The sequence below is a fragment of the Pleurodeles waltl genome, chromosome 5 (assembly GCF_031143425.1).
Source record: "Pleurodeles waltl isolate 20211129_DDA chromosome 5, aPleWal1.hap1.20221129, whole genome shotgun sequence".
Taxonomy (NCBI): Eukaryota; Metazoa; Chordata; class Amphibia; order Caudata; family Salamandridae; genus Pleurodeles; species Pleurodeles waltl.
In genome coordinates this window covers 141,737,041-141,757,905 of record NC_090444.1, presented here as the reverse complement: position 1 = coordinate 141,757,905, position 20,865 = coordinate 141,737,041, and the positions used below count along the sequence as shown (strand labels likewise).

Below are 20,865 nucleotides of genomic sequence, written 5' to 3'. Positions count from 1 at the left end.
TGTGTATTGTCTGGCGGTGTGTGTGGGGTGGCGCTTGGCTGGTGGTGTGGGTGGGGTGGCGCTTGGCTGGTGGTGTGGCGCTTGGCTGGCAGTGCCGGCCAAACGCCAGTCCACACACTCATCAGCTGGTGTGATTGCTGTATCAGGCATGTGGGCGTATGAAAGTGATGGGCCCTTGACTGGCGCTGTCTGTGGATACGAGTCTTGTAATGTGCTGGGCCCGTGGCTGGCGGCGTGAATGGTCTAGTGCATGTCATGTATGAAAGGTGTGTGAATGGACTGTAAAGCGGTTGGTGCCTTGTCGTAGCTTTACAGCTCACGAGCTGTGAGTCATTGGTTCAGTTTTTTGGCCTTTCAGTTATTACCAGTGCATTTCACTTTTGTGAAATCTCTTGTTAATAAAATTTGATCTACTGAACCATCACTCACCCTCGTGCCAAATCCAACCAGTATGTGTGGTACAAATGACAAAACCTGCTCCGCTGTAATCAGGCGTCGCAGCACACATGAGACACGCTAGGTGCCTCGGGTGGGACCCCGATGATGAAGCATGCCACCAACTTGGTTGGTGGGTGAGGGGTCTTCTTCACATAACCTAAGTGTGTTTCTTTTCACAATTTTAGTGTTTGGCACATCACAGACGTATGTGCACACATCAAAGTGATATATTCCAAAAATACCTGTGTTTGGGGGGGAGGGCCCACCTATGTTTTTGGTCCTGGGTGCGGCCGTCATGTAGGGAAACCTACAAAACCCAGAAACTTTTTAAAACTAGGCACCCCAAGGAGTCTAGGGAGGTGTGGCTTGTGTGGCTCCCCCAACATTTTCTTACCCAGACTCCTCTGTAAACCTCAAAATTTGCATAAAAAAGCATATTTTCCTGATTTTTCTTAGTAGGATCACCGCTCCAGCACAAAATTCCTACTCCCCAGTTTTCCCCTCAGTCTCCCAAGTAAAATGACACCTCACTTATGTGGGTCCCCAAAGCAGAGTCCGTCTAAAGATGTATAAAAGAATATGCCCTTATAAACTTGCTGTGCTATCCCTTCAGGTTTTGGGCCTTATTCTGTTGCAGGCACCTGGCCCACCCACACAAGTGAGGTATCATTTTTATCGGGAGACTTGGGGGAACGCTGGGTGGAAGGAAATTTGTGGCTCCTATCAGATTCCAGAACTTTCTGCCACAGAAATGTGAGGAACATGTGTTTTTTTAGCCAAATTTTGAGGTTTGCAAAGGATTCTGGGTAACAGAACCTGGTCCGAGCCCCGCAAGTCACCCCTCCTTGGATTCCCCTAGGTCTCTAGTTTTCAGAAATGCACAATTTTGGTAGGTTTCCCTAGGCGCCGGGTGAGCTACAGGCCAAAATCCACAGGTAGGCACTGTTTTCTCCCAATATTTTGGATGTGTCCGCGTTGCGCTTTGGGGTGTTTCCTGTCGCCGGCGCTAGGCCTACCCACGCAAGTGAGGTATCATTTGTATCGGGAGACTTGGGGGAACGCTGGGTGGAAGGAAATTTGTAGCTCCTCTCAGATTCCAGAACTTTCTGCCACAGAAATGTGAGGAACATGTGTTTTTTTAGCCAAATTTTGAGGTTTGCAAAGGATTCTGGGTAACAGAACCTGGTCCGAGCCCCGCAAGTCACCCCTCCTTGGATTCCCCTAGGTCTCTAGTTTTCAGAAATGCACAGGTTTGGTAGGTTTCCCTAGGTGCCGGCTGAGCTAGAGGCCAAAATCTACAGGTAGGCACTTCGCAAAAAACACCTCTGTTTTTTTCCAAAATTTAGGATGTGTCCACGTTGCGCTTTGGGGTGTTTCCTGTCGCCGGCGCTAGGCCTACCCACGCAAGTGAGGTATCATTTTTATCGGGAGACTTGGGGGAACGCTGGGTGGAAGGAAATTTGTAGCTCCTCTCAGATTCCAGAACTTTCTGCCACAGAAATGTGAGGAACATGTGTTTTTTTAGCCAAATTTTGAGGTTTGCAAAGGATTCTGGGTAACAGACCTGGTCCGAGCCCCGCAAGTCACCCCTCCTTGGATTCCCCTAGGTCTCTAGTTTTCAGAAATGCACAGGTTTGGTAGGTTTCCCTAGGTGCCGGCTGAGCTAGAGGCCAAAATCTACAGGTAGGCACTTCGCAAAAAACACCTCTGTTTTTTTCCAAAATTTAGGATGTGTCCACGTTGCGCTTTGGGGTGTTTCCTGTCGCCGGCGCTAGGCCTACCCACGCAAGTGAGGTATCATTTTTATCGGGAGACTTGGGGGAACGCTGGGTGGAAGGAAATTTGTAGCTCCTCTCAGATTCCAGAACTTTCTGCCACAGAAATGTGAGGAACATGTGTTTTTTTAGCCAAATTTTGAGGTTTGCAAAGGATTCTGGGTAACAGAACCTGGTCCGAGCCCCGCAAGTCACCCCTCCTTGGATTCCCCTAGGTCTCTAGTTTTCAGAAATGCACAGGTTTGGTAGGTTTCCCTAGGTGCCGGCTGAGCTAGAGGCCAAAATCTACAGGTAGGCACTTCGCAAAAAACACCTCAGTTTTTTTCCAAAATTTAGGATGTGTCCACGTTGCGCTTTGGGGTGTTTCCTGTCGCCGGCGCTAGGCCTACCCACGCAAGTGAGGTATCATTTTTATCGGGAGACTTGGGGGAACGCTGGGTGGAAGGAAATTTGTAGATCCTCTCAGATTCCAGAACTTTCTGCCACAGAAATGTGAGGAACATGTGTTTTTTTAGCCAAATTTTGAGGTTTGCAAAGGATTCTGGGTAACAGAACCTGGTCCGAGCCCCACAAGTCACCCCTCCTTGGATTCCCCTAGGTCTCTAGTTTTCAGAAATGCACAGGTTTGGTAGGTTTCCCTAGGTGCCGGCTGAGCTAGAGGCCAAAATCTACAGGTAGGCACTTCGCAAAAAACACCTCTGTTTTTTTCCAAAATTTAGGATGTGTCTGCGTTGCGCTTTGGGGTGTTTCCTGTCGCCGGCGCTAGGCCTACCCACGCAAGTGAGGTATCATTTTTATCGGGAGACTTGGGGGAACGCTGGGTGGAAGGGAATTTGTAGCTCCTCTCAGATTCCAGAACTTTCTGCCACAGAAATATGAGGAACATGTGTTTTTTTAGCCAAATTTTGAGGTTTGCAAAGGATTCTGGGTAACAGAACCTGGTCCGAGCCCCGCAAGTCACCCCTCCTTGGATTCCCCTAGGTCTCTAGTTTTCAGAAATGCACAGGTTTGGTAGGTTTCCCTAGGTGCCGGCTGAGCTAGAGGCCAAAATCTACAGGTAGGCACTTCGCAAAAAACACCTCTGTTTTTTTCCAAAATTTAGGATGTGTCCGCGTTGCGCTTTGGGGTGTTTCCTGTCGCCGGCTCTAGGCCTACCCACGCAAGTGAGGTATCATTTTTATCGGGAGACTTGGGGGAACGCTGGGTGGAAGGAAATTTGTAGCTCCTCTCAGATTCCAGAAGTTTCTGCCACAGAAATGTTAGGAACATGTGTTTTTTTAGCCAAATTTTGAGGTTTGCAAAGGATTCTGGGTAACAGAACCTGGTCCGAGCCCCGCAAGTCACCCCTCCTTGGATTCCCCTAGGTCTCTAGTTTTCAGACATGCACAGGTTTGGTAGATTTCCCTAGGTGCCGGCTGAGCTAGAGGCCAAAATCTACAGGTAGGCACTTCGCAAAAAACACCTCTGTTTTTTTCCAAAATGTAGGATGTGTCCACGTTGCGCTTTGGGGTGTTTCCTGTCGCCGGCGCTAGGCCTACCCACGCAAGTGAGGTATCATTTTTATCGGGAGACTTGGGGGAACGCTGGGTGGAAGGAAATTTGTAGCTCCTCTCAGATTCCAGAACTTTCTGCCACAGAAATGTGAGGAACATGTGTTTTTTTAGCCAAATTTTGAGGTTTGCAAAGGATTCTGGGTAACAGAACCTGGTCCGAGCCCCGCAAGTCACCCCTCCTTGGATTCCCCTAGGTCTCTAGTTTTCAGAAATGCACAGGTTTGGTAGGTTTCTCTAGGTGCCGGCTGAGCTAGAGGCCAAAATCTACAGGTAGGCACTTCGCAAAAAACACCTCTGTTTTTTTCCAAAATTTAGGATGTGTCCACGTTGAGCTTTGGGGTGTTTCCTGTCGCCGGCGCTAGGCCTACCCACGCAAGTGAGGGATCATTTTTATCGGGAGACTTGGGGGAACGCTGGGTGGAAGGAAATTTGTAGCTTCTCTCAGATTCCAGAACTTTCTGCAACAGAAATTTGAGGAACATGTGTTTTTTTAGCCAAATTTTGAGGTTTGCAAAGGATTCTGGGTAACAGAACCTGGTCCGAGCCCCGCAAGTCACCCCTCCTTGGATTCCCCTAGGTCTCTAGTTTTCAGAAATGCACAGGTTTGGTAGGTTTCCCTAGGTGCCGGCTGAGCTAGAGGCCAAAATCTACAGGTAGGCACTTCGCAAAAAACACCTCAGTTTTTTTCCAAAATTTAGGATGTGTCCACGTTGCGCTTTGGGGTGTTTCCTGTCGCCGGCGCTAGGCCTACCCACACAAGTGAGGTATCATTTTTATCGGTAGACTTGGGGGAACATAGATTAGCAAAACAAGTGCTATTGCCCCTTGTCTTTCTCTACATTTTTTCCTTCCAAATATAGGAGAGTGTGTAAAAAAGACATCTATTTGAGAAATTCCCTATAATTCACATGCTTGTATGGTCACCCCGGAATTCAGAGATGTGCAAATAACCACTGCTCCTCAGCACCTTATCTTGTGCCCTTTTTGGAAATGCAAAGGTTTTCTTGATAGCAATTTTTTACTCTTTATATTTCAGCAAATGAATTGCTGTATACCCGGTATAGAATAAAAACGCACTGCAGGGTGCAGCTCATTTATTGGCTCTGGGTTCCTCGGGTTCTTGATGAACCTACAAGCCCTATATATCCCCGCAACCAGAGGAGTCCACCAGACGTAACGGTATATTGCTTTCCATAATCTGACATTGCAGGGAAAAGTTACAGAGTAAAACGTAGAGAAAAATTTATGTTTTTTTCACCTCAATTTCAATATTTTTCTCTTTCAGCTGTTATTTTCTGTAGGAAACCCTTGTAGGATCTACACAAATGACCCCTTGCTGAATTCAGAATTTTCTCTACTTTTCAGAAATGGTTAGGTTTCTGGGATCCAGCATTGGTTTCATGCCCATTCCTGTCACTGACTGGAAGGAGGCTGAAAGCACAAAAAATTGCAAAAATGGGGTATGCCCCAGTAAAATGCCAAAATTGTGTTGAAAAATTGGGTTTTCTGATTCAAGTCTGCCTGTTCCTGAAAGCTAGGAAGCTGCTGAGTTTAGCACTACAAACCCTTTGTTGATGCTATTTTCAGGTGGAAATCCACAAGCCTTCTTCTGCAGCCACTTTTTCCATTTTTTTTAAAAAAAACGAAATTTTCACTGTATTTTGGCCAATTTCTTGGCCTCCTTCAAGGGAACCCACAAAGTCTGGGTACCTCTAGAATCCCTAGGATGTTGGAAAAAAAGGACGCAAATTTGGCTTGGTTAGCTTATGTGGACAAAAAGTTATGAGGGCCTAAGCGCGAACTGCCCCAAATAGGCAAAAAAAGGCCTGGCACAGGAGGGGGAAAAGGCCTGGCAGCGAAGGGGTTAAAATACAGACAAGGAAAAGCAAGCATTAAGGGCAGGTGAGGACAAACCACATAGCAAGCAATCTTTAAAAATAGCACTATCGGGACCATCACAGGTGATTTGTTTAAGGAAAGTGTTTTTACTGATGAATGGTATGACTACAGATTATCAGAAACAAAAATATTGTGTGGAGAGAATATTATGTCACAAATATGGAGGACCAAAATATTGAGAAGGTAAGTGCAAATAGGTAAGTATAGATTGACTATTCTTAACTCCAGATCTATGCACCTTGCAGATAAGTATATCTTGGTGGTACTTATACGAGGAGTTATATATAGGAAAACTTTGCTTACTTATAAAAAACTTACAATATTTTTGTCCTTGATATTCTTGATGCAATATTTTGTCCCACAATATTTTTGTTTCCAATATTCTGTGTAAACACCCATACATTCACTGTACATCTTGAGTATTTTGGAAGACCCCCAAAAAATCAGGTCATGTATAGGATCCAGAAGCTCTATCATACATATACTGTAAGTCACAGAGGAGTCCCTTTATATGGTCATAGGCCTCCTAGGTGCCATGCAATATATGTTTTACATAGAGTAAGGCATATCTTATTCCTTATAATACATTATCATAGTATCTACCTCCCACAAACCCAATAAAAAGCCTTGCACTTTATATGGTGAATAAATGTGACATTTCGATTGTTAAAACAAACACACTAGAATACATGTATAATTGATTGTAAATATATTTAATGCAGTTTATTGTAACTCACTTTTAAATTCAACTGGAAATTGGAAAGTTGGGACATAAAAAAGATTTCCTATTCATGTAGTGAGCTTTAGAAATGCAAAAAATAAACAAAACCATAAATGTCACCACACATTGAGCCATCAAAGTCACATTATCAGCTAATGACTGAATGTCTATGGAAATAAGTGTCCCTTTCACAGTGTAGTGCTTAGGAACCTCCATTTTGCACTGTTTGCTGGCTCTGGCAGAGGCGTTGTGAATCCCATGCCAACTGTAAAAGCGTATTACAATAGAGGCAGCTATCTCCAATTTTACTGCAGGTGAGTATTAAAGTAAGAAAATAGAGTTTATAAAAAGCAAACAATGCTTTGTAGAGCTAACGTTTGCCTGGATAAACATACAAGCTTTTACAAGGCTCAGTGATACTGTAGTTTTGTCAACTGGTCATAGTCCTCATGTTTTGTGATTTAACAGTAATCATATTTTAAATGACAGGTTTCACAAATAGTGTTACTGTAAGGTCTCCTGTAGGATTCCATGAGTCCACTGAACACAAGAAGGTTTAACCAAGACATTTTCAAAATTCAACCACTGCAGTTTTTCATCTGATGGATGAGAGACAAACCATAATAGCTATTGTTTGAGTGCAGTGTATAGAAATGTAATCCCTTGTACTGCTTGGAATTCTGAAGCTATGCTTATCCTCAACAAATTGGCCAACATTTTGTATTTAGCTTAATATTCCATACCCTTTACCAGGAAATTGAACAGAACTGAAACTTAAATAAATAATGCAATGATAATAGCGTAAACATGATTTTGATTATCGTTAGAATGCAGCACATGTAGAAAGGGGAAATCAAGAAGAGAAATAAAGATATTTCTCCTCCTTATGCCTCTGTTGGGCAGGCATATAATTTTGAAGCATTCCCTGGTTTATAAATCTTTGTAAATATGGGAATGCACAAAAACCCATGGGTAGATGCAAGGGAATGCCCATGCTTTCACCCATGGAATGCCTTCCCAACACAGAGTAAAGCAAGGCAACGATTTGCGCTATCTTGCGTTACTCTAGATGTTTTAAGCCATGCCTGGTGGCTTTGCGTGACTTAGTAAATCTCACTTAAGCCCTGGCATTTGCTTGTGTCACCTTGCATGAAGCAAGGGCTTTTTAAATCTGGCCCTATATCTTAGCAGTGAGAATCTCTTCTAGAGACATTCCCCTGCTAAGATACAGCTTTTCCTGTCTTACTCTACGTGGGCATCCGAGCAACCACTGCACAGAGGCTGTACACCCTTGTTATCAGGTGTTCACACGGCATGCTGTGGTTGCTGATAATGCCTCCCGCCCTAAATGCGGAATCTGAGCTACACAGCAAGCTTTTGAGTAAATCGGTGCCTGCTATAGCAGGATGGCATAACACAGTAAGAGCTAGTAAAACAAACTTAATTGAAAGTGTTCCACATCCTGACAGAGAATGAGCTCGAAGTGACAGTAGGAGGGAGGGGTTTCATGGTACAACGGATAAATATTCATAAAAATAAAGGAAGGACTTACAATTCTTAAAGGATTGCATTTTAAGAGTATGGCCTGTCCTGCAAAGGTAGAGCCTTGTGATGCAAATTACTGTGACAAGACAGACAGACACTATATTAAAGTACTGAACTATTCCTCCTCTGCTGGATCAAGTTAAGATATTAGGGTCTGGTTCTTTGCGCTACTGTAATCCTACTGATGGACAAATGGAAGTTCACACCCAGCTCATCATAAGGGGTTGTGTAGTAGAACACACTTATAATATAATATCCCCCAGTGAAATCTTACTAGAAGAAACCTGGTGAAAATGTGAAGGGGAAAACTGGTCAGAAAGGGGGCAAAACATGCTGAACTTAAATTGCTTTAAATCCAATACTGCATCATTTGCCTCTTTCCAAGCAGGAAAATTCAGAATGGTTAAGTAATGTTGCACCCAATGTATACTACAACCCGCACTTGTGGGGTTTCTCAAGGACAGTCTTTCCACAGCAATTGATGATGTAATTTGAATGACTTTCTAGTTATTAATTACTGTCCTACAAAGAAAATACTCACCATTGAAAATAATCTTTGAGAAATCAAGCCTTTTAGGAAGGCAGCACAATGATGGTTACATTCTCTGTACCTAAGCAAAGGATATACAGCATTATTACGAGTCAGTCAGATTTAGCTATGGGGATACCAGAAGTGGAATAACTATGAGAACAGATGAATGCTGGGTTAAATTCCACTTATCTATCCTAATTCGAGGGACACTCCTGCTCACATTATCACCTGCTCTCAGCCAGGGTAGTGCAGATCAGGGTGTTTTGGGGTTAGGGAAGTCTAGTGGAGTGTTTTTAGACCTGACATCATTGGTGTAGTATTCCCCAAACTTTTAGACTTGACTCCTCCTGTTTTGCTGAACTCATTGCTGGCATTAAGACTCTGTGCTACCTTACAACATTCTACTTCATTCTACACAATTTCCTTTATGCCACTCCATGCCCCTTTACTCCACTGTATGCCTCACCGCTCTACTCCACTTCACAACACTTTACAACGCCTTACTCCGCTCTATGCCACTCCACCCAATAACATTCTACTGCACTCAACTCTACTACTCCTCTCTACACCACTAAACTGCATGGCACTCTATGCCACTCCCATCTATGACACTCTATAGCACTCTACTCCACTCTGTGTCCCTCCACTCTACTTCTGTCTTCTCTACAACACTCCTCTCTACAACACTCCAATCTATGACCCTCCACTCTACAATACTCTACTCCACAGCTCTCTGTGTCAATCCACTCTATTCCACTCTGTGACCCTGCATACTGTACCCCTCCACTCTACACCATTCCACAACCACTTTTTCCACTCCACGCCACGGCACTCTATGCTGCTCCATTCCACTCTGACACTTTACTGCACTCTACGCTACACCACTCCATTATATAAAACACTTCCTTCCATGCCACTTCACTCAAGGACACTCTACCCTACGACACTCCACTCTACGACACTCCACTCTACTGTTGCGCTACGGCGCACGGGCGAACATTCAGCTCAGGCCGCGGCGCGTGGCACAGAGACACGCCGCGCACCCAGCCTCTTGTGCAGCACACGAGGCCCCAAATTGGGCATGGGGCCTCGTTTCTTCCTAGCGTGGCGCACATTCGGGCATATTTAACCCTTCCCCACTTACCTGCTATCGTTGTCTTTTTCTTTCTGTCGCCCTCATTTGTGCCTCCCTTTATGTTTTTCCTCCTTTTCCTCCTTTCCCATTATAACCCTCTCTTCCCAGCATGCTTTGGTTCCCTTCTTTCTATGGACCCACGTCCGTTACTTTCTATGTGTTTTTCCCTATCTAATATGGTGTCCTTGCACTTTCTGTGGGTCGCTTCTTGTTTCTGGGTATTTAAGGGCTGTGATTCTTTCCCTCCTTGCGCTGCAACACTTTCTGTTTGGATGGTGTCTTCGCTCCTTCTTCCTTTGTGTCAGATTCTGGTTCCCGTCAGTTCCAGTGTTTTTCCTGTTCTTTTTTGATCTTGTTGACTTTTGCTCCTGTTCCAGGAAATTTTCCTTTTTGGAGATTTTTTCCCCTTTTTAGTTTTTTTTTCCCTTTGGCACTAATTCTGTAGGACACGGCCAGCCCTTGGCGTTCCTATCGCCTTCAGCACCGTGGCTACCAGAAAGAGTCGCCCCTACCTGGGCCAAGGCCGAACATTCAGGAACAAGAACCTCATCACTCGTTCAGCGGACTCCAGGTTTAAGCAGTGCGTAAGTCGTGACATCTACGACACTCCACTTTAAGAAACTCTACTCTAAGACACTCTACTCCACTCTATGTCACTTCACTCTACTTCACTCTTTGCCATGGTATGATATGCTACACCACCCCATGACACTCAACAACACTTTACACAACTCCCTCTATGCCACTTTACTCTGCTCAACTACACTCTACGACACACTACACTACTCCACTGTACCCACTCCATGCAAATCCATTCAATGCCACTCTACTCTACTGCACTCTGCACCACTCCATTGTATGCCACCCCATTCTACAACACTCTACTCCACTCTGTGCCCCTCCACTTCACACCTCTTTACTCTAAACTGCTCCACTCTACACCCCTCCACTCTACACCACTCTACCCCTCTCCACTCTTCACCACTCTACTCCACTCCACTCTTCTCCACAACACTGCACTCCACAACACTCCACTCCACGAAGCTCCATATTACGACACACCACTCTACTCTTCGCCACCCCACTCTATGCTACCCCACTCCATGCTACTCTCCTCTATGCCATTAACATTTAGCCATGCTGAAAAGAATCCACACTGGTGTACAACATGGGTAAAACACATAGGCAAAGCCAATAGCTTCTGCATAGGTGAGACCTATTGACTTTGCCAGCGCTTGCTTATCTCGCTTGGAATTGCCATGTTCAGCGTGGACATAAAGACTAACAAAGTTTCCTATGTGTCGAGAGAAACGTCTCAGCACATCAGAGGCATTGCCGCTGTCGGAAAAATATCTCCACCAAACCAGTGTAATACTCAAGTGTGAGGGAGGTAGTGGACGCAGTCGCCCCAACAAAAAAGGGTACTGTTTGAAGCAATGATATAAAGTTAATTACAGTAAACAACTCTTCACATGTGATGTCGGTTACAAAGATAGACTATTCAGTTACGGTCAAAATGAATTTCTATACTTTCATTGTGTTTACACCAACACTGCAATTTAAACAAGCATTTACAATGCGACGGGTCTCGCGTTTGCTCATGTTAGAGCTGATCGCGTTGTAAACTCATAACCCGACTTTTCACCTATCGGGCAAAAGTGTATTTATGTACACAACCCGAAAAAGTGAATTCAAGTATGTAAAGCGCTCGACTTCTGCCAAGCGAGATCGCGCTCTAAATTAGAGGAAAAAAAAGTCCACGAGCCCGTGGAAAACAGCGAGCCTCGCATGTTTTCTGTACTCGGTTGCTGCGCTCGAGGAGGGCTAGCCACCGGAAAAGGCATGCCATATGCGTGCCTTCGACTAATGAAAGCAAGAAGATTTTATTAGGGAAGCCCACGAACCAATAAAAAGCACTGACGTGAAGTTGACAGGGCTCGGAGCCCTTTTCTAAATACTAAAGAGTCTCCCTGCGTTATGCATGCGCGAGCGCATGCAACGCAGGCTCGACCCTAAAAAATGCTCAACATATATATGCGGACTATGACATTTTAAATATTAGATTACCATAAAAGGACACCGGAAATGGTGTAAGAGCTCAATCATCAGATTCTTTTCAGCATATGGTTATTTCTTTAAACTGCTAGGAAAGCAGATCCGGGCAGAAAAGGAGGACAGCATGGAAATACAGAATAAAAACAATATGATTCTGATTGCTGCTTTCTGACATTTTCTCATTATTCCAAAATAAGAGGTAGAAAAAGAAAAAGAACGTACCTAACTCTCCTTGACGAATGTCAAATATGCTAGCACCATCCACTAGCAAATGGGGATCTCTCTGTATTTCCTTAAGAAAATAAAATGACATTTTATAGTTTAAATACAGTTTAGCAGCACATTGAAGCAGTATATTGTTTTATTTACACGAATTACATCTTTAACAACTAACATCAGAAGAAAATCTAAATTTAGGGAAAAAAAGAAATTGTCGTAAAGTTACAGCCCCTGCACAGTCATTCAAAGAACATTTTAATTCACTGATGAGGCTTTTTAAGCCGTTTTTGAAACAACCTGTGCTAATTTAAATTTGCACAGAGCTTATTGAGCTTAGATCAAAACATATTTCCAATGTGTCACACATAGAAGCCAATTTTACTTATCTACAAGACATAATTCATACTGGCCCTAGTTCTGAACGAAAATTTGAGGATCACTTTTTGCATCTGTAGACAGACAAAACAAATCGAGAAAGTATTTTACAGCCTGTTACTAATGTCATGGACTGTTTGTGACATGATGGCCCTGTAGTGACAGTGCCATTCTGAATGACTAAATCTAAGCCAATCAGTAAAGTCTAAACACTATTCTTATTGTTGCACATCAGCGAATCAACATTGTTGCTAGACAGCCAATCAGAATGGTGACACGCTGCTATCTCCGAGAGAGACTCAGACAGTCATAATTATTGTTAGGACAGACTTTTTTTGGTTCCTCTGTGGCACAGATTGTACTCATTTCTGAAATCAAGGTCTTAAAAAAAAGAAGAAAAAAAAAACAGATTTCACTCTTTGTATATTTTGATGAACTTGGTCTGCCATCACTGGTTACAAAACGGTAACTCTATGGCCAGCTTCATAGGAGATTGAAACGAAACAAAAATGATACAATAAAATACAATAATACTTGTTTCATATAGGTTCTCATTGCACAATGAATCTCTCTGCCCAGGTGAGCTCAATCTATTTATATGAGTGCTTCGAAGCATGGACAGCTATTCCAAAGATTAATCCCCATCCACTTGCACTGGCGGGAAAAGGCATGTGTTTCTGCTTCTGTCTTTTTTTAATGATCTCTGCTGCATAGTTTGAAGAAAATGACTTCATTGGTCAGATGGAGGTTGTGCGATATTTCACTCTTAAAAGCAGACCTCAGCCCTCAGCAGTCACCTCACAGTGGTGTGCATTGACACCCAGAACCACCTCAAATCCTCGATATGCTAGAGTCAGCCACCAGAGCACCCACAAGCACAACACTAAGATGTTGACAAGTAAAATTCTAGCTTCTTTCCATCAGCTTCTGCACAACACCAAGATCTTGACAAGCAGAATTCTGGCACATTTCCACTGCTAGCTCGGTAATGTCAATATGACTTTAAACTCTGAAAGTGGAAATTGGGATACATTTTCATGGGGCCCACAACCATTTAATAAGCCAACTCCACAGAATAACACCACCTGTAAACACTTGAGGCCTGATTTAGAACTCAGTAGATGGGTTACTTTGTCACAGGCATACAGTCAGTCGAAATCTAAATACCGTTCTATCCTATGGGATTTAGGTTTCAGTGAACAGGATATCTGTCACTGAGTTCTAAATCAGGCCCTTGGTTTACGATTTGTGTGGTTGAATACCACCTTTTGTGTATTGAAGCCTTTGGTCTCTTATATATATTAGATGGGTGTTAGAGCTTTCAGCTTTATGGTGATCATCCCCCAAACCCTTTGCCTTACGCTTCCATTTTTGCTAGTCTCGTTTTCTTTGGCCTTAGGAGTCTGACACTTTACCAGTCCTAAAGTGCTTTAAACATGGTCAAATTGGATTATACTTAATTGGCATATTTAATTTACTTGTAATTCCCTAGTAAATTGTACTACCTAAGCCCAAGGCTTGTAAATTAAATGCTATTAGTGGGCCTGAAGCACTCATTGGGCCACTCACTTAAGTAGTTTTTTCAACATGTCTCAGACATGCCATTGCAGTCTGTATGTGCACTTTTAAACTGCAATTTCAACCCAGCAAAATAAACGTTTTACATTTAATAATTTGGTGTCTACAGAAATGTAATTTAGAGCTCTTTTTAATGGTAAAGTTGCATTTTAATTCACAATTTAAAAAATGCTACTTTTAGAAAGTTGGCATTTTCTTGTCCCAACCATTTGATGCCTGCTGCCCAAATTCTGGACCACATGACTAGGTGTAGCTGGCTGTTGGTCATTGTGCATTGCTCCCAGACAGTGAGACAAAGAAAAATAGGTGTTGGCAGGATGGGGAATCTCTGATTTCATGAGGTGGAGAAGTTGTCACCTACCACACTTGCACATCACAAAAGGTTTTGACACTAGTCTTTTGTGACCCCAGAAAAGATAGGGTTAAGGGAGGGATGCAGGAAATCCCAAGCACCTCTGAAGGTGTAAAACTCCAGAACTTTCACCTACTTCAAATTTGGCACTGGGTATAAATGATGGACTCTCACACCTAACTCTTCAGTACACCTTTGGACCTGTGAAAGACTCAGAAGGTCTGCTGTGCCGCTGTGCCAGAAGGACTCCTGCTCTGCTGCCCTGCTACCTGAGAGAGAGAGAGAGAGAGAGAGAAGGACTGGACCTGCATCTTGAATCCAGGACCAATAGAGTCTCTCCAAGAGGCTAGTTGGTTGGCCTGCTGAACAGAGCCTTATGAACAGCAAAGGCTCCAAACACCTTGAACCCAGCACCTGGACTCTATCTGCTGTGAGACCTGCCCTCCAAGTGGTCGCACACCAGTCCTGGACCCTTGGAAGTGGGCCTAAAGGTGCTCTGCCAGCCCAGCTGTGGTCCTGTCAGTAGAATCGACACAGTGTGACGCATTTCCTTGCAACTCCATTTCAAAAACACTGGAGAGCAACACATCCCGATGGCAGATCTCGTATTGCAGCCCGCAGTCTCCTTGAAAACACCACTGCAAGATGCATCCTTGATGCAGGCCTTGGCGCCACAAGCCTCTCATCGATGGCATCCTTGATGATGACGCAGGAATTCGTATCACAGCCCACCACATCTTCATCACCGTTGGTGTGCTATGCATGTTCGATATAGGACTTCGCATCACAAGCCCCTTACTGACAGCATCGTCAACGACAATGCTGGACTATGCAGTCCCACAGCTTCCTCGGGACCGCCACTGCTTATTTGTTAGTGGATACCTCCAATTAAACTCAGAAATACACAAGAAAGGGCTTTCAGCACTCTCTTTAGTTCCACTGGCCTGTCGTCATACCCATATAGTGCCTGCTGGAGGTGCAGGAATGCTGTTGAAATGGATTGAACTGAACTGGTTGATAGAGGGTCGAGTTGGAATGGTAGCAATAGATTCCTAGCTACAAAGATGCCCTCTTCCTTCTAAGGATTTAGCAAACAAAGGAATATGGGTGATTTGTTTGTCCCAAGGTACAGGAGCTTCAAATGTATGTAGTTAAAATGGGATTGACTAATGTGGAAACTCTCTACTTAGTGCACTAATTTACCTACCAATGGCATATTAGTTTTTTTTTTTTTAATCCACTTCTAAATCTTCTGACACCTCAGAATTAGTTTGGATCCATAAGAAGGAAGCTCTCCTGGCTGTTAAAAAGGACACTGCAGCTGATAGATGGAAACTGAAAGAATTAGTTTCACTGATTGTTAGACCTGACAGCCTTAGGGTGGTCACCCCTAACTTTTGCCTACCTCCCTCCACTTTTTTGACACTGTTTTTAAGACTCTGCACACTTTACCACTGTTAACCAGTGCTAAAGTGCATATCCTCTCTCCCTATAAACATGTTAACATTGGATCATACCCAATTGGACTATTTAACTTACTTATAAGTCCCTAGTAGAGTGCACTATGTGTGCCCAGGGCCTGTAGATTAAATGCTACTAGTGGGCCTGCAGCACTGATTGTGCCACCCACTTAAGTAGCCCCTGAACCTTGTCTCAGGCCTGCCATTGCAAGGCTTGTATGTCTTGGCATCCGACTTGGCATTTAAAAGTACTTGCCAAGCCTAAAACTCCCATTTGTTTTACATATAAGACACCCCTAAAGTATGCCCTAGGTAACCCATAGGGCAGGGTGCTGTGTAGGCAAAAGGCAGGACATGTACCGATGTAGTTTACATGTGCTGGTAGTGTAAAACTCTTAAATTCGTTTTTACACTGCTGTGAGGCTTGCTCCCTTCATAGGCTAACTTTGGGGCTGCCCTCATACATAGTTTGAGTGGTAGCTGCTGATCTGAAAGGAGTAGGAAGGTCATATTTAGTATGGCCAGAATGGTGACATTAAATCTTGCTGACTGGTGAAGTTGGATTTAATGTTACTATTTTAGAAATGCCACTTTTAGAAAGTGAGCATTTCTCTGCACTTAATATTTCTGTGCCTTATAATCCACATCTGGCTGGGTTTAGTTGCCAGCTCCTTGTGCATTCACTCAGACACACCCCAAACACAGGATTCTCAGCCTCACTTACATACATCTGCATTTTGAATGGGTCTTCCTGGGCTGGGAGGGTGGAGGGCCTGCTCTCACACAAAGGACTGCCACACCCCTTACTGGGACCCTGGCATTCAGGATTGAACTGAAAGGGGATCTGGTGCACTTCTAAGCCACTCTTTGAAGTCCCCCCACTTCAAAGGCACATTTGGGTATATAAAGAGGGTCTCTGCCCCTACCAACTCAGACACTTCCAGGAGAAGAAACTTGAACCAGAACCTGCATCATGCCAAGAAGAACTGCCTGGCTACCCAAAGAACTCACCTGTCTGCTTTCTGTGAAGCACTGCTGCCTTGCTGTTGCCCTGCTGCCTTGCTGCTGTCTGACTTAGGTGAAGAAGTGCTCTCCAAGGGCTTGGATAGAGCTTGCCCCCTGTTCCCTGAAGTCTCAGGACCAAAAAGACTTCATCTCTTCAAGAAGGACTGCTTGTGCGGCTAAATTCGACACACAGCCTGCCAGAAATGACGCACAGTGGTGAAAATTTCACGCCGAACCGGAAAAATGCAGCAACGAGACAAAGCGCCAGCGTAGCGACTGGAAATTCGATGCATGGCCCACTGGATCGACGCATAGCCAAGCCAGAACGACACGGCCCGACTTCCAGAGAGGACTCGACGCAGTGCCTGCTGTGTAGTACAAAATTCGACACAACGCCCACCAGTTCGACGCAGCTCCTGTGACTTCGTCCTGCCAGCTCAGAAAATCCACACACTGTCCCCAGGTCGTCTGAAAACCCGTAACCTGCAGAAGACCCATGACCGAGCACCGGAAATCGACGCACAGCCATTCCTGCATGGAAACTAAACAACGCATCGCCGTGTGCGGCCCAAGAAATCGACGAACACCCCTTTATTTCCACGCTTCTCCTCCTCTGCGGCCCTTTGCGGAGATTTTCCATGCGAACCAGGTACTTTGTGCTTGAAAGAGACTTTGCTTTAAAAAAAACTTACGACACTTTGGGCCTGATTACAACTTTGGAGGAAGGTGTTAATCCGTCCCAAATGTGACGGATATACCACCAGCCGTATTAGGAGTCCATTATATCCTATGGAACTCGTAATACGGCTGGTGGTATATCCGTCACATTTAGGACGGATTAACACCTCCTCCAAAGTTGTAATCAGGCCCTTTATATCACTTTTCAGTGATCTCTCTACATTTACTTATTGCATCTTTGATCGTTTTGACCTGCATTTATCCAGATAAACATTATATATTTTTCTAAACACTGTGTGGTGTATTCTTGTGGTGATATATGATGGTATTGTATGATTTATTGCACAAATACTTTACACATTACCTTCTAAGTTAAGCCGGACTGCTCAGTGCCAAGCTACCAAAGGGTGGGCACAGAAGCTACCAACTCCCATCATAATTACTGCAATATTCTCTACACTGTTCTTCATGGATATCAAATTGCACATTTCGGAGGGCCCAGAACTTTAACCCATTTCATGGATAGACTTGATACACATCGCATCACCACCTATATTAGGTTTAAATAATGAAGAATTTGGCACTAATCTAGCTTAGAAAGAAAATCCATTCCTCCGGTTCATCCAGAATCTCAGAAGTACAGGACATAACCCAGTCAAGACTCTTCTCCAGAGGGCAGGTCTTTCTACACACATGTTCTAAAGTTCAAGGAACCATTGCGATCTGATGTTTAACAATCCTCCTCAATTATACTATTCCAGTTCGAAAAGGCACTGAAGACTATTTATTCCAAAGTAACTCGGGAACGATGTGTACCAGAGACTTCTTCGGAGAGTGTACAAGTAATGACTGCAGTAACACTGAGTCAACTGCCCTAATACTTTGCAATGGTTGACAAACGTGTGCCAAAACCCATATCATATAAGAGACTATTTCAAAATGACTACCATCAAACCAGGATTTAATGCTGCCACAGGAAGCTGCTTAGCCAAGTGTGAATGTCCCATCACTTTTGCATCATCATTATTTCTCATCACTATAGACACAATACTATGTATTATGTGATTTCTGACATGTAATTACTCATGAATGTCCTGGGGGTATTTGGTGGCTGACTCCTTTTGCTGCATATATATTAGGATTGTCACATGAACGTGATAAAGCATCTTCTTTTTATATCAACTAGTATAGTACAATGTTTTAGACGATGGACTGTTTTTGATAGTTAAGGGTGTATTATACTGCATACATTCATATGCTGTTCTCCTTGTGCAAAAACAGATGTCATGCTCTGTTTGAATCTGTTTAAGGCAGAGAGGGCATTACCTAGCTCCAGGAAGGATCAGTTCTCCTAAGACATTTGGCCAACTTGACCCGCCGCAGAGAGTGGGCTGAACTAGCTGAGGGCAGTTTGTCCTGGTTATTAGGTATGCAATTCTTGTTACTCCACCTCTCAAAAGAATAGACATTCTAGCTGCTAGCAGTCCAGATGACATGCCTCTTACTCTGTTTAGTCTTCCCCCAGAGCATGGACCAAGTTCTTGTTTCCATCCACTGCTCATGTTTTAGGAGCTACTTTTTTGTGTTTGAGCACTCCACACAAGTGCTCATCTTTTCGCTTGCTCTGTCCTCCATCTCATGTTGACTCTTCCCCCCTCCCAGCAACCCCATCCCATCCCCATCCCAAACCCGTCTATATTGCCCTCAAATCTGAACACCTTATGTTTCCCTGCTTTTATTCGTCAGCCAGCTTTGCTTTTTTCGTTTCTCCTTCATTGTTGCTTCTTCCTGCCCTCCCCCATCGTTTTTTGCACGTCTCCCCGTCCCCTCCTGCATCCCTGCTTGACCCGTCCACCACCAACTCCGTCGTTGCTGCTGCTTTAATTTTTTTAATTTTGCTTCGCAGTTTTCCATAGCAGAACACAGTCTGAAGGTACTGGTGTACTTTACATGCCCACCAGTTACATTACACAATGACACATTCATTTTCGTAGGAAGGGGGAGGAGTAAGTGATTTGCCCAGAATCACAGGATGTTGAGCCAATACTGAGTCTCGAACCTGGCTCCCCAACTCCAAAGTCAGCATTTTTGGCTGTTACACCACAACCTCTCCCCTTACTACTGCTTCAGAAGACCGCCCCCTTTATTATGCTGACAGTAAAGGCAAAACAATGTTATGTTTTTAAACTATTGTTACCTCTAACATACCTCCCCCCTAACCATTGTTTCAGAAGATCGCTGCTTTTTTGTTTCCTCATCATTGTTGCTTCTTCCCGCCCTCTCCTCGTCGTTGTGTCCTTATCTCTGCATCCCCTCCCACTTCACCCATTCCCCAACGACCTCCCTCTTTGCTGCTGCTTTTTTTTCTTTTTTTTTCTAATATATATATATATTTTTTTTGCTTTGCAGTTTGCCATAGAGCGAACATGGTCCAGTGGTATTGAAGAATTTTAAGTGCTCACCAGTTTCATTACAGAATGACACATTTGTTTTTGACCTGCCCTTCCTGTCACAAAAAAAGCACTATGACGTGGCCTGCTCTAGCTTCACTTTTTCAGTGACACGCTGAACAACTGATGTTATGCTAGAAAACATGGCTAAAAGACAATGACCATATTAAAAGCTCGGGCATTGCCAAGACCTATTGGCTTTGCCAATGCATTTTTAGTTAAGTCATGGGATGTGGTCCATGGAACTCCTATCCATTTTACATGCTCCGTTTGGAAGGTTGGAATATCTGTAGTACCTGGGGACCAACACAAACGTTCTGTGTGTGGCCAAGATTCCTTTGTAATGTGACACATTCCCATTTTCAATCTGTAAATTAGACAGTTAAATGCTAAAACTACAAAGTTAGCTCATTCACCCTGATTTGACAGCCAACTCACCTAAAAGGGCATCACCTCATGAAAACACTGAACACACAACTGTTTCAACACAGCAGCAGCTGCCTCTAGGGGGTGCCAGGGTGTCGATTGACTGCCTGCCTCAGTTACTACTGCTTGGCATATTACAGACTTTATATGAAAGCAAACAATTTGTATTTTTTGCATGTAAAAGTTGGCAAGCAGAACAGGGCTTCGTTATATGTAAGGTGCACGTGTCGGGCGTAATCTGTTACAACCCAGCCTCATACATACTCAATACATATCTGAGGCTGCACTAACACCATGCAGTGTAGCATGTCAGAAAATGGAACTTCAGGGCTTGTCAATCACACATCCTCTTGCCCATTCAGAAGCTGGAAACAGAAAAAAAGGTCCAACTCAGCACCTTTAGCTCTATTCCAGCTTGTGAGTGGGTGGAAGCTCATAGGTGTCCCTCTGGCTGCTGCAGACCGATGGGAGTTGTGAATCATGGGCCTGCTCAGGTAAGTTTTTGTGTTCAAAAGTATGTGTGTGTGTTTGTGTGCTGGGGAGTGCATGTGTACGTATGTGTGAATGCCTTTGTGTTTGCACCTGCAACAGTGTGTGTATGCATGTCTGCTTGTATGCGATGTTAAAATCTGGCCCGGAGGTTGGCAACCTAGGCCCGAGGCAGAGTGC

General features: G+C 44.0%; 1 protein-coding gene across 1 annotated transcript in view; it reads right to left on the bottom strand.

The window, feature by feature from the left end:
• LOC138295478 (calpain-13-like) overlaps positions 1–20,865 on the bottom strand; it is a 530,338-nt gene that overhangs the window by 335,688 nt on the left and 173,785 nt on the right. Inside the window, exon 3 of the mRNA XM_069233811.1 lies at positions 11,876–11,945. Within this exon, the coding sequence (XP_069089912.1) occupies positions 11,876–11,945 (70 nt within the window). The remainder of the gene's footprint in view (positions 1–11,875; positions 11,946–20,865) is intronic.